Genomic DNA, 13,388 nt, shown 5'->3' with positions numbered 1-13,388 from the left:
GCAATGTGGCAGAAAGCAGAAACATTCGATTCCTAGCATGAGCAGCGGGGTAGCATGTGATTGTTAAAGAAACCCTCTTCTGCTTATTTCCACCTCCATAACTTTATCTTTGAGGCTTTGCATGGTTCAAAATAACTCTTCTTATACTGAACCTCCGTGCAGGTCTTCATATTCTGTCTGAAACAAGCTGCGTTCGCTCCAGAGCTTTGTGTTAGGTATATCCCCTCTGTGACATCATAGATCCAAAAGTAGAAAAAAAGCTGTCTGAAGTGTGACGTGTTCAGAGCTGTCTGACGCCTGAAACGAGTGCTTGCTTCACAGCGACATGTTCGTCAGGAAGCATGTTGTGTGTCTTTAAGGTTACTGATGCGTCACCTTTGTGAACAAAGTTACAAACAACATAAAAATTAATAAACTGCTTTGAAGTTATTCTGACTTAAAGGATGAAACGGCAAAGAGAAAATGCCATTTAAAGTTTTAAAGAAGAAATAGAGCTTGAAGGATCTCCTCAGGAAGTTGTTACAAAACACTGACAAAGTCCCGATCGTCCTGCAGAATGAATCCATCGTTGAGGTGCTGTCAGCTCCTGCTTTTGATGCATTTCCATGTTCTTTAACATAAAAATAAATCTGGTGGACCTTGGGCCCAACTTTGGAAGGACTGACATCAGAGGTTATGAAAGGAGCTACAACAAGAAAATTACCAATGACTGGCTGATGGAGTCCTCATTTTCTTCCCATTTAAATAACGCCAACTTCTACATCTGTGGCCTGCTTCTGTGAATTTCCTGACATTAGTCGTTCTGACTTTCAGCCCCAAAGTGTTGAGTGCTGGTGTCAGCCTTTTGGCTTTGGGACCAGTTCTTTGGTAAAAAAAAAAAAAAAAAAAGAAGGCAGGAAGCGTTTACTGAGGACCTCGCGTAAGGTGTCAGACTGATGCAGAGACAATAACATCAACAGCTGCAGCAGAGCACCTCTTCATCAGGAACCCTTAAAATTAAGACCATTTGTGGGTGCAAAGACTTCCTGTTCTCCTGAAGCCGTACACATCTACACAGCATGAATAAGACACAATGTGACTGTAGTTCACAGCAGAAAGGAGACATTTTTAAGTAATTCTCAGTCGGCTTTGAATACACAGTTTATAAGATAAGTGTGACTCACAGTCAATTAAAAATTAGATTCAAAGATTCAAACGTCATTTAAAGGAGTCCAGATGAATAAAAGGGGATTGCGTGCTTATATTTGAATAAATCCTGTAATCTCAGAGTTTGGGGTTATTGCATGACGTCTACCGTTTCCAGAAATTAATATCTGGCATTTAGTCCATCGATCTGAGCCCTTACTGGAAACCTCTGAGAACAAAATCCAAAGCAGATGTCAGAAGTATATTTGTTTGGCTCAGACGCTGATAAATGTTAAGAAAAAATCTTAATCACAATTACACACTTTCACTCAATGTGTTGTTCAGCCATTGACCTGTGCGCTGAGGGGAAGCACGACTGTGAACAAGTCTGCATCAGCGCGCCGGGCGTCTACACCTGCGACTGCAACAAAGGATACACGCTCAATGAGGACGAGAAGACCTGCACACGTTAGTCAAGCCCTCGTGCAAATACACACAGGTGTACACGCACCTGCAGAAACACACCTACAGTCAGAGAAAAGGCTGCTCTTTCTCCTGTTCGTTCTATGAGTTAATATGAAATGCTTGTTGTTTCCAGCTCCTTTAAAGTAAGGACTGAAAACTGAGTCCATCTGGGTCTCTGTTTGGAAACATCACTTTTATTTAACACATGCAGAGTAAAACTAGACACTTAGAGTCACATTCACTCACTATAACGTTATAAATTGGGAATAACGTGTGTGTGTGTGTGTGTGTGTGTGTGTGTGTGTGTGTGTGCGTGTGTGTGTGCGTGTGTGTGTGCGTGTGTGTGTGTGTGTGTTACTCAGCCATTGACCTGTGTGCTGAGGGAAAGCACGACTGTGAGCAGATCTGTGTCAGCGCTCCGGGCGTTTTCACCTGTGACTGTAACAAAGGATTCAAACTCAACAAGGACAAGAAGACCTGCACAAGTCAGTGAATCTCACATGAAAACCCTGCTTGTGTTTATTACATAGTGCACCCGATAAAAATGTTTGTTTTACTGTTTGCTTCCAAACAGTAAAAAAAAAAAAAAAAGGGGGGGGGGGGGGGCACTAAAAGATGTCACTGAGCTGCTGATTCGCTCTGCTAGGCCAACCAAAGGTGCTGAGTTCAGCTCTCCATTGATGGATGGATATAAATTCTAGATACATTTCTTATGGAACTACTTATTATCCAAGAAAAGTTATTTCGCACACTTTAATGAGGACTAGCATGTTCATTTAGTTTGTAATATCATCCTCTACATTAAACAAACAGGCAGGAACGGGCTGATGGAGCTCTGCTGCTTAATGGCCGTGGTGTCGATTCCCAGGTTGACACCATGTGTGAAGGCTGCTCGATTAATCACATTTTAATTCAGTTTTCAGTGATTATGAAAACAAAACAGTTTCTTATAGGTCAGCTTTAGTTTGTTTTATAAATCTTGTGCATTTGTTCCTTTTACATACTCGAGTACATACTGTTTACTTACTCGAGCCTTTCGATGAACAGCATCAATTCTTCAAAAGGTTTGTGTAGGTGAACATATGGAAGGATTAATGAGGAGGTGGTTTTCACCATAATCTAGCAGCAAAGATAAGTGTTGACCTCCCCGAGGTCAAGTCTTCCACACCTGTTCACTAAGCCTTTAGTTGTTGTGCATTACTTGCGGGTGAACAGTGTTTTGCATGTGTCTCTCTCTGCTATGGTGTAATATGTGCTTTCTGTCTGTTTGTTGTCAGACATGAACATGTGTAACACAGTGGAGCACGGCTGTGAGTACCAGTGTGTGAGCACTCCAGGCTCTTATCACTGCATCTGCCCCGAGGGACAGCTGCTACAGGACGACGGCAAGAGCTGCGGCAGTAAGTCATCATCTGTGCAAATGCACAATCCTCTGACCTGTTTCAGCTGCCCTGCGTTAGTTTAAGAAACTCAGCACTCTGTGCAGAGAGAGCTGCTTCAGGATTAAGATGCTAGCTCCTGTGTGAACCAGCAGAAATGCTGCAGGTGTGGGGAAAAAGACTCAAAAAACTTCAGAAAAAATGCTGTCTTTTTATTAAATCAGTCTACGACAACAAAGCTCAAAGATAAATTATTAACCTGCACTGCTGAGCTTCACTATATTTTAAGCCAAAGCATAAGAAATGTATTAAAGAGGAGGATAAAGATTCAGGGCATTTCAGTGGCAGCTGGACGTTGATCAGGTGACTCTCAGTGAAAGGAAAAAACATTCAGGCCCCGAGCAGAGGTTACGTCTCAGGAAAGGAAATAAAGATGTACAATGATCTCAAACTGATGTTAAAAACAGCTCAGTTATGTCTGGATGAAACGAGCTGGACAAAGATGTTGGGATTGTTTTATTCCTCCTGGGAGGGCGAGCGAATACCAGCGTACCTGCCAGTAAGCTTCACATCACATTCTGAGGCAGAGAGACAGCAGCTGTAACTGCAGCAAAAGCTGGTTCTACAAAGTATTGACTCAGGGGGCTGAATAATTGCGCACACCCCACTTTGCAGTTATTTATTTGTAAAAAATGTTTGGAATCATGTATGATTTTGGTTCCACTTCTCACGTGTGCACCACTTTGTGTTGGTCTTTCACCTGGAATTCCAATAACATTGATTCATGTTTGTGGCTGTAATGTGACAAAATGTGGAAAAGTTCAAGGGGGCCGAATACTTTTGCAAGCCACTGTATCATCGCTTCAAGAGCTACGCTCCAAACCTGCTTTCCAACTGCTGCAGACATCTGAGAGCAATCCTTAGTCACTATGACGACAACAACAATAATATTATTAAAAATATTAATAATAACTCAGTAAAACTGAGCTTCCTTACCCTGTTTTGTTTTGTTCATTTTATTTCAATGACGTAAACTGTACAAAAGTTCACCTTGGAAAAAGAAAAGAAAAAATAAAATAATACCCAAAATAAAGCAAAAATGCTCTTCAGCATCGCTCCAGCTTTTCTGAGCTTTTCTAGAAGAAGCTCACTCGTATTTAATCAGTTTGTATTTATCCAACTTCCTTACTGACATAAACTGTGATGACAACAACATACGTCTCCCTAATAGCAGAATATATACACAATGTAAAATCCAATGATTATACATTCAGCTCCATAACTTTACCTCCACACAAACTGAGTAACTCCACTTTTGGAAAGTTACTAGTAAACTCTGCAGCTCTGCCCACTGCACTGACTCATGTCACATTTTTTTACTGTGGTATTTGTGTTGCAGTGTTTGTTTAGTATTTCATGTCTTGATTTCTTTAATCATATTTTTCACAGTGAAATAAATTAAATAATTAAACCTCCCGTCCTTCGTTTGTCTCGTTCTTCTTCAGCCTGCAAGTCTGCAAACATCGACCTGGTGCTTCTGATCGACGGCTCAAAGAGTGTCCGCCCTCAAAACTTTGAGCTTGTCAAAAAGTTTGTTAACCAGGTTGGAAGTATTTTCTAACACACTGAGTATTTTACTGCCAAATTGCAGTATTATTTCATATGTCCATACCTGCACATGCAGGACGGTCACAGAATAAAACAATGCCATCAAATATGAATTACTGCAGGAGGAAGAAATCTTGTTTTGGCTCCAGAAATAATAAACAACTAAAACAACATGTCCTGGACATTCAGCAAAAAGATATTTTACATATTAAATCTTAGCTAGTGATACTTCTTGACATCTTTGTCTGATATCTTAAAAACTATCAAATAATGTTAAAATAATAAAATGCTGAATATTCATCACCTCACCTGGGTCCCTGCAGGTCGTCGACTCTCTGGACGTGTCTCCTCACGGTACCAGAGTCGGTCTGGTTCAGTACTCGAGCCGGGTCAGGACCGAGTTTCCCCTCAACATGTACCACACAGCTGATGAGATCAAAGCTGCAGTCATGAAGGTAGTGGAAGTAACTTAAACCTGCATTCTTGCTAATGGCCAGCAGGGGGCAGTTCTTGCTTCTTCCTAAAGAAGTCCAGCTGTAAAGTGAACGAGAGAAGTTATCCCGCTGAGCTGTGACACACAGGTGGCGCCAGTATTGTGAGATTGTAATACTTGTGTGACGCTTAAAGTCAACATAAAGATTCATGTATTTTACATATACATACAGACCCTCAGCAGTGAACTGCAGTTAATGAAATCCTGAATAAAAGATGAAACCTTCACCATGTTTGGGCCCTGCTCAGCTACACGACTCGAAATGTTGTTACTGTCCATGTTCAGGTTGAATACATGGAGAAAGGTACGATGACCGGCCTGGCCCTGAAGCACATGCTGGAAAACAGCTTCTCTGAGGCAGAAGGCGCTCGTCCTCTGAGCCGCAGCATTCCACGAATCGGGCTGGTTTTCACAGACGGACGCTCCCAGGATGACATCACCGAGTACGCCAAGAAGGCCAAAGAAGCCGGTAAGACCCAGGATGATAATAACAGCATCTGTAGCTCAGTGTCTGAATCAAGCAGTGCAGCAGTTATCATGTGACCCTACACCTGTGCATGTACGCAGGCATCACCATGTACGCGGTGGGTGTTGGAAAAGCGGTGGAAGATGAGCTCCGTGAGATCGCGTCTGAGCCTGTGGAGAAGCATTTCTATTACACCACTGACTTCACCGCCATCAGCACCATTGCTGAAAACCTCAAACTCAATGTCTGCCCAGGTAACATGCTCTGCTAGACCTGACCGCAGCGTGTAAAACAGCAAGTAAACAGACAAGTTAATCTGACAGCATATTATTGGTTCATATTCTGAGGCTTGCTTTCTGCCGCAGGAAGTGAAAAAGCTCTATCACCTAAAAAACTACCAATGTGAACCTCATGAGACTTATTAAAGAGATGAAGAATGTGCAAACAATGCATTAAATCCTGGCCTTGGGTGCTGTGTTTTTAATCCTCTTTAAGTTTTTAATATTTTTTTAATACTTAAATTGGTTTTAAACAGGAAAAACATCCTGAAAGTAAGAGAGGATCCTCCCCAAGAGGATAATTATATAAAAATCGGTGCTCTATTTTTTTACTACTATGGTTTAAAAATCTTCTCTACTGAATCCTTCGGTTCATGCAGCTTATATAATGGTGAAGGTCATTGGTTGATTGCACAAATAAAGCACATTACAACCTTTTATACACTTAGAGAAGAGTTTTGTACCATAAACAGCTGAAATTGATAACATTCATCATTTTAATAACAAAAGATTTTGGTCAAAGCTTCAGCAGAACTTTCATGTGATGGTTTGTGTGGTTTTTACTGGTAATTCATTGTAACAATGTCTTTTCTTTGTCGCCCTCTACTGACAGAATTACAACATGACAATTGCAGAAAAAGAGCACTAAAAACAAAGCAGTTACAAAACATTTTTCCTGAGTGTAATAATACTGTACCGAACAATAAATCCTCAGGTTAAAAAATTAATAATAGTACTTTATTGGTTTAGCCTGTTTGGAGCTCTAAGTAGACATTAAAGCTAAACAGGTAAAAAATTAAACTACAGCACTTCATCGCATCTTATGAGCAATGTCTGCACCTTCAAGATAACTGAAATTAACACAATGTATATACAGATAAAGAATATTATATATATTCATATATTTTTCCTTCTGCAGAGGAGAGTCAGGGCGAGATTGAGGTGAAGGACCCCTGTGCATGTGAAAGTCTGGTGGAGTTCCAGCAGGCCACTATGAACAGCCTGGAGCAGGTCACACAGAAACATATCCTTTAAAACAAAAACACATAATATCAGGTAATTCTGTACCTTCAGGTAAAGACTCCAGTGTCTTTGCATATTAAATCTCTTGTTATTGCTCTGGGTGTTTTTTTTATTAACATGATATCTGTTGTTTGTTTCCCTGTGACTTCGGCTTAGAAGCTGAAAGTTTTTGGGGTGCTCAGCATGCAGGTGACCCCACCCCCCTCTGCGCTCTCTGTACCAGATTTTTCTTCTTCTGCTACATACAGAATACAGTGAGTGTGTATGTGTGCATGTTAAGTACTTATGATTCCTTAATGACGTGTCCACTGGCTGGGATGACCGCGCGCCTGGAACAGCTGGAGAACCAGCTTTTCTCCAGGAAGTGATCTGTTGACTTCTGAGCGAGCACAATGGGACGAAGAGGAAGAAGAACAAACTAAAGCTTGATTTATAGCACTGCGGTAAATTTACCCCATAGCTACAGCGTAGCCTCGCGTCCTAGCACAAAGCCTGAGAACAGGCTAACGTGTTTGGTCTGCTTGGTAGTAAACTGCTGTGTAATGGCAGTATTTTGATTCAGAAGAATAAAGTATCCCTGGAACTAAATTGAATAGGTTGTAATAATATTGAACTTGCTTAAAATGCAGTAGCTATATTCAGCCAAAGTAAGCACGCTGGTTTTTAGATTTGCTGTGACAAATTCAGGTTCAGACTCTAATCAGTTCTGAAATCTCCCGTCCTGCGTTTCTGTGGAAAGAGCTGTTGTTCAACATTTATTAGCTTCAAGACCAACGAAAGATCTCTGGGGAGATTGAACACAGGACGATAAATCAAGCTTTGAGAAGAGTTCGGCACATTCCGACAAACCAAATCCTCCAAATCAGCCTCAACGGAAGAAAGTGTCTCCACTCTACGACATTTTTCCAAGTAAAGGTGCTCTTATACAACAAACGGTCATAAAACACATGGATTTGATATTTCAGGTTCCCCATGACATCTGTTACCTCTGCCATTTTCTTTTTGGGGATATTTGTGTTTAACACAGTTTGCATAAAAAATGAACATCTGAAAAGTGAAGCTAATAGAGAATTGCCTTAAATCTACGCCTCACTTGATCTATGACCTCAGTTAACCCTCACATGATGAGTTCATGGTCAAAAAAACGAGTTTACTGTATGTAGTAAATATCAGCACGAACATGATTCAGTAAAAATCTGAATTTTCTCACACACAGTGTTCATTCGTCGCCACCCATCATTCGCCTGTTCTTTATTTATAATTTGATCTCTTTTGTATGGTTTGTTAAATATGACGTGTTTATTACAGTTTGTTTTATTTTAATCAGCAGCAGAATGACAAAAAGTAATGAAGTGCTATTACCACTCTGAATATTAAAGTCCTTTGGGTCATTTTCAGTAAAGTCATTACGTGCTTGCATGTAGACGGTAGATTTTTATCTTAGGCCTAAATGGTTAAAAGTGGTGAAGAGAAAACTGAGGTGTAGTTTTTAAAAAAGGGAATTTTAGATGTTTAAATATCACTATTCACCGAGGCTGTGGTCGAGTAAAGTAAATGTGAGCGCAGTGCAGGAATCAGTGCACAGAAATGTACTATGAATGAAGAAAGGTCACCCTAAAGGAATATTAAAAAAACTGAATTACAGTCATAAAGTCACTCTGTAAATGAACCACCTGAAGATTGTGTTGAATGTCTGTGTCTTATAATATATAAACGACTGCCACAAATTTATACCCCTTTGTATTTGAATCCCTGTATTTTTTGTATATTTTATAACAGGTTTACATTTTTTGTATTTTTCTAAGGAGTCTCTGTATTACAGCACAGACGACAATAAAGGAGTGAACTTTCATTTATTTGATGGTGTCAGTGAACTCCTGCAAAAGTTTTTATGCTCTCATTTCTTATGTACATCTGTGCTCTCTAGATACTCTCATGTTGCAAAGCCCAGCTGGTGGATCTAACCACTGCAATTAAACTACACCTCTAAAGTGTGTTTGAGGTGTTGGTGCTTACTGGAGCATTTCCGAGGCAGTTATCAGACAAATAGTATGCTTTACTGTGTTGTTGGTTCTTTACCAGAAAACAAGAAGGGAAGAAATCTGTGCTGCAGTTTAAGTGACTGAAAAGACGTCTAAATATGTGAGGAGCAGCTGTTCATTTGGATTGCAGTCATCCCCACAGATGGTTTTTATTTTGTTAAATTTCCCACCACTTGTTCCTCTCTAAGGTTTATGTAAGTGAGTAAAAGATAAATGCCCCAGGCATGTGCAGTGAGCAAAGCAAATCTGGGATGATACAGATTGGGATGGCCCAGGCATCTATCTTTTACCCCTTGCAGCTGGATAGGGTAGTGGTGAGACTGCACGGCTTTGGAGCCGGAGTTGCAAGTTTGATTCCCACCCAGTATCCAGTAGGGGTCCTGGCTAGACCCCTCATGCTAACCAAAAAGCCCTGGAATGGCGTGGCTTTGTCTGCAGCCTGTCCTCAGCACAGACACGGATCATTTCACTACACATTGTACTGTATTGTATGATGTTGTATGTGACAAATAATAAAGCTTGTGTACACTGAAGCAGCAAACTGGAAACAACATTGACGGATCTTTAGGCCTAAGCCTTTAATACACTGTTCAAAAGAGTTACAGGAAGCCTTTGAAAACACATCAGGTGGGAAAAACGATCATACTGGATATCCACACTGATATGGACTAATCAAGTTTACCTAAATTTCATTGCAACAAGTTAAAATGGGACTCAGTAGTTTGTACGGAGCCCCACGTGTTTGTAGACCAGAGCATGCACTGAATGAGAAGCACACAAACCTCTGGTGATGGTACACTGATGTGTCATCCTGAAGGAGGTGGACTAACTAAGCAACCTCTGCGGGGTCCAGGCATCGCCTCATGCCATCAGCACTGACCCTGACCCTACTGAAGAAACAGTCAGAAGACCTGCTCAACCTCCATCATCAGGCACTTCCACCGCAGGTCCCGGTCACCTGCACCTCCAGCAAGCTCAGCAATCATCTACCCAGTAACTTCCATTAACCTTCCTGTCGTGTTTGGGTCAAAATTAAAAAAGTCATAAATATTGTGTTTTACATCTGACTGCCTCGAGGCCTGAGGTCATCCTCCACACTGTGCACTTGAACATATGAAAGTGATGAGCACCTCCTTCGTTGAATTTTGAGTGTTTTAATAAACTTTGTTACATCTGTGCTGGTCGAAAGTGACCACCATAGAAAATGAATGGGAATGGGAAACTGAATTTGGTGATGAAAAATTGTTTCTTATGTTAATTTAAGAGTTGTTAAAACTGACCGGGAACACTAAAGTAAGGGGGGCGGGGGGTGAACACAACCGGAGGGTTAAGGAGCTGTTAGGATAACTGGGCTTTTCTTGAAAAGCAAATCATATACAGAAAATTTGATACTTTCTGAGAGTGAAAATGTCATCCTTATGCCCTCCTGTCTCCAAGAATAAAGTTTTCATGTTTGTGGTAGCCTCATGGAAACTCTGGCAAAAGTTGTTTTTGTTTTTTTTTTTAAGTTGCACAAAGGGAGTGAGACACAGAGGAACAAAGCCAAGTCCTCATGGGCGTCCATCAGCTGTTTAAAGAGCAGCTCCACAGGGATCAGTAATTGCTTTCAGTCACAGAGCATCATTATTGACAGTGACCTTCAGCACATTATCTCTATAGACTGGCATGAAAAACATGTTTGTTTTAAACAAAATCTGTCCCAACTATCAACAAGTAAAGTTGTGAAATGATAAAACTTGGAAAATAACAGTAACAGTTACTGCTGCAACTTCTTCTTTTTCTTTTATTTGGACACTAGTCTAAAACCTGGAGATATATAAAGTGTTTCTAACAATAATTCTATTAATAAGTATCAGTGATCGTTTCTAATTTGTTCAGCTGAGTTACAGAATATGGAAATGTGGATTTTTTGGAGGAAAGCAGAGAAATGAAAATGCTCTTAATGTTAGGGTTAGACATTTGTCCTTGAATGTGATGATAATGATGATGATGATGATGATGCCTGAAGTTAAAAAAAAGTTTCAAAGTCCTCTAAACTTTGTAGCAGCTGATTTCACAATAAAAGCTCATTAAACATATGAGCAATGAAGCTTTTCCCTCAGTGGGTTGTGAGTTGTCCACAGAGCCCGTCTGCAGAGATTTATTTATTTATCTTTTTGCTTTCAAACAATCTCATGTTTTCCATTGGGTATGCTCTACTTGTTTATAATTAACCAGGACAGCCATTTAAAGTAAATCATATCATTGTCTCAAATATCACAATGGTACAGCGTACTCTAGTTCCAAAGTAATTGCAGAGTTGTTTAATGGCAATGATGAAAAACTCCCTCATAAGACATACCTAATAAATCCCTTTGATGCTGTGTATGTGAACTGCATGCTGGGTGCCGCATAACAAGCTTTCCCAGTGTGTGTGTGACCTTTAACGTCACGGCCTAATGAGGGCTGATGAGACTGTTGCTCATTCTGGAGCTTGCAGTGTGACTTGCTTCCTGAATACACAGAGGATCACTGAAAATGTCAAGATGTCCCAAAAGTCATCGCTGTGGAGCACAGAACAAAGTCATACTTACAGGAAGTTTACTCAAGCAATATTGTAAGAAGTAGGGTTGGGTGTTTCAGAGAAGTCAGAATGGCTGTTTCTGAACTGGAAAACTGAGGAAAAAGAAAAGATGTCTCTGAATGAAATGTGCCATTCAAGGTTAAAGAAATGCCGCCGGAGCCTGAAGACAAACAAGAAAACGCAGAATTTTGAAGATTAAAGTCAAAAATTCGCGAAAATGAATATTTTGTAAGAATTGATTTGACAGATAAACTGGAAATGCAAAAAGTAGAAGATGGTGGCTTGAACGTAGCTTACTGTTTTTGTTGTTTTTTGTAACAGACCTTTGAGAACTTAGAAATTTATTTATTGTCATTGTACAGTTGCCTTCACAGCACAAAGGTGCAAGAAAGTTCCCTTTCAGTTGATTCACTCGGTATAACTCAGTGGTATGGGATATCACACCCTTGCATGTCCTGGCTGAAGAAATCTTTATTCACGGCTTTAAGACAGATGACACACGGCTCCGTCTGCACATATAACCGCTGTCATCGCAGTCATCGCTCAGTTCTTACGCTCTTCACCTTGCTGAGAACACCTCTGCTGTGTTGGGCTAGCCGTCTGCTGCTAGTTAGCTCCGGGGTCTGCCGACTTGAATTTAGCTTAACTGCCCCTGTTGGTGTTAGCCTCCACCACGCAGTTGGTGTGTAGGTTGCCCGCGGAGCGCAAATTTCGAGTTTTCCTGTGCAGCTTTTTGCTTTGCGTTTTGGAATGGACTCCAAACCAAAGCGAGCAAAGCAGAAATCTTCTGTTCGCCCCTGTCCTCAGGGATGCGGTCTCTCTTTGCACGACAGTGACCAGCCCGATGCCTGCCTTGTCTGCCTGGTTATTGTCCACGCTAGGTGAGCGTTGACGGAGCCTGAAGCCTGTGCGTTTTGTTGCCAGCAGGCCCTGAAAAGACGGGTGGAAAAAGTGCTGGGACGCTCGGCTGTCACACGGCATGACCCTCTCCTTTCCAGGACCGAGGATTATCCTGTCACTGTCCCCGCAATTAGCTGGGCTGACCACATGGAATATGTTGATGGGTTAGCCAATGACCGGCTGGAACCATGCAGGAGCGCTGGCGGAGTTCAGGCTGGGTTGAAGCCCGACATGCTGGACATCGGCCTGGACATCCATGGTTGCTCCATGAGCAGGAGAGCTCATTGTCGACCCAATGGGTCGCCAATGCTGCGCCGGTCTGCCACACTGACACCCTCTCTTTTTCCCCTTTTTTGTTTCGCCATGCTGCTTAAAAACTGCAGGTGGACTGGCCCTCTTCTCCACCAGCTCAGAAGCTGTTTTTTTTCTTCCCACAGGAGCCCGCAACAGCCAAAAACCACCTTCACATGTTTCCAGACTTTGTGTGCGAGCTAACAGCATCATGGGACAAACCTCTGTCAACCCCCGTCACTGTGCCCAGCTATGTACAGCACATGGATTTGGACGGCGCAGACAAGGCTAGCTTAGCTAACCAACCCCCTATGGAGCCGTCTCTGGCTGCTTATCTGGCCCCGTCCCATGACCATGGTGTCTGCGGCCGTGCAACTCTGCCGTCCAATCACTGCAGATTCTCTGCTTCGCACCTGGAGAAGATTTGTCGGGCTCAGGCCAGCACAGCTCTGCCATGACCTCCGTCACCACACTCCAGATGTACCAGCCAATGTGCCTGGTGGAGCTTGGATCTCTGGTTCGTGTTGACAGTCCGCTGGCACCTCTTCTTAACGAGGTCAGAGTCGCCATGAATTACATCCTCTGTGCGTCACAAATGCTCAGGCAGAATGAGCTGGGTCAGGCAGGTGATGCATTCCCCTGCAAACACCCTGGCTTCAACAGTTGTCGTCCAGAGGCACCTGCGGCTGACCCTCTCTGACGTCCCAGATAGGGACATGACTGTAAATCTGGACAAACCAGTGTCTGCGGCTGGG

The 13,388-nt window shown here is 42.0% G+C and overlaps 1 protein-coding gene across 4 annotated transcripts in view; it reads left to right on the top strand.

The window, feature by feature from the left end:
* Positions 1 to 8,689, top strand: part of LOC147331602 (matrilin-4-like) — a 30,368-nt gene extending 21,679 nt beyond the window's left edge. For 2 of the 4 annotated variants that reach the window (XM_086293994.1, XM_086293995.1), the window contains exons 9-17: positions 1,471 to 1,593; positions 1,953 to 2,075; positions 2,868 to 2,990; positions 4,475 to 4,572; positions 4,901 to 5,032; positions 5,356 to 5,539; positions 5,638 to 5,790; positions 6,734 to 6,838; positions 7,147 to 8,689. In XM_086293994.1, the coding sequence (XP_086150120.1) occupies positions 1,471 to 1,593; positions 1,953 to 2,075; positions 2,868 to 2,990; positions 4,475 to 4,572; positions 4,901 to 5,032; positions 5,356 to 5,539; positions 5,638 to 5,790; positions 6,734 to 6,838; positions 7,147 to 7,205 (1,100 nt within the window). In that variant the 3' untranslated portion in view covers positions 7,206 to 8,689. The remainder of the gene's footprint in view (positions 1 to 1,470; positions 1,594 to 1,952; positions 2,076 to 2,867; positions 2,991 to 4,474; positions 4,573 to 4,900; positions 5,033 to 5,355; positions 5,540 to 5,637; positions 5,791 to 6,733; positions 6,839 to 7,146) is intronic. The other 2 variants (XM_086293997.1, XM_086293996.1) reach the window with 1 other exon arrangement.
* Positions 8,690 to 13,388: the final 4,699 nt, after the last annotated feature.

The sequence above is a fragment of the Aulonocara sp. 'chitande type north' Nkhata Bay genome, linkage group LG5, assembly GCF_057382095.1.
Source record: "Aulonocara sp. 'chitande type north' Nkhata Bay isolate Kocher_YH1m ecotype deep benthic linkage group LG5, A_spYH_male_GT1.1, whole genome shotgun sequence".
Taxonomy (NCBI): domain Eukaryota; kingdom Metazoa; phylum Chordata; class Actinopteri; order Cichliformes; family Cichlidae; genus Aulonocara; species Aulonocara sp. 'chitande type north' Nkhata Bay.
Note: the sequence above shows the minus strand (reverse complement) of the source record. Positions and strands in the feature narration are given on the sequence as shown.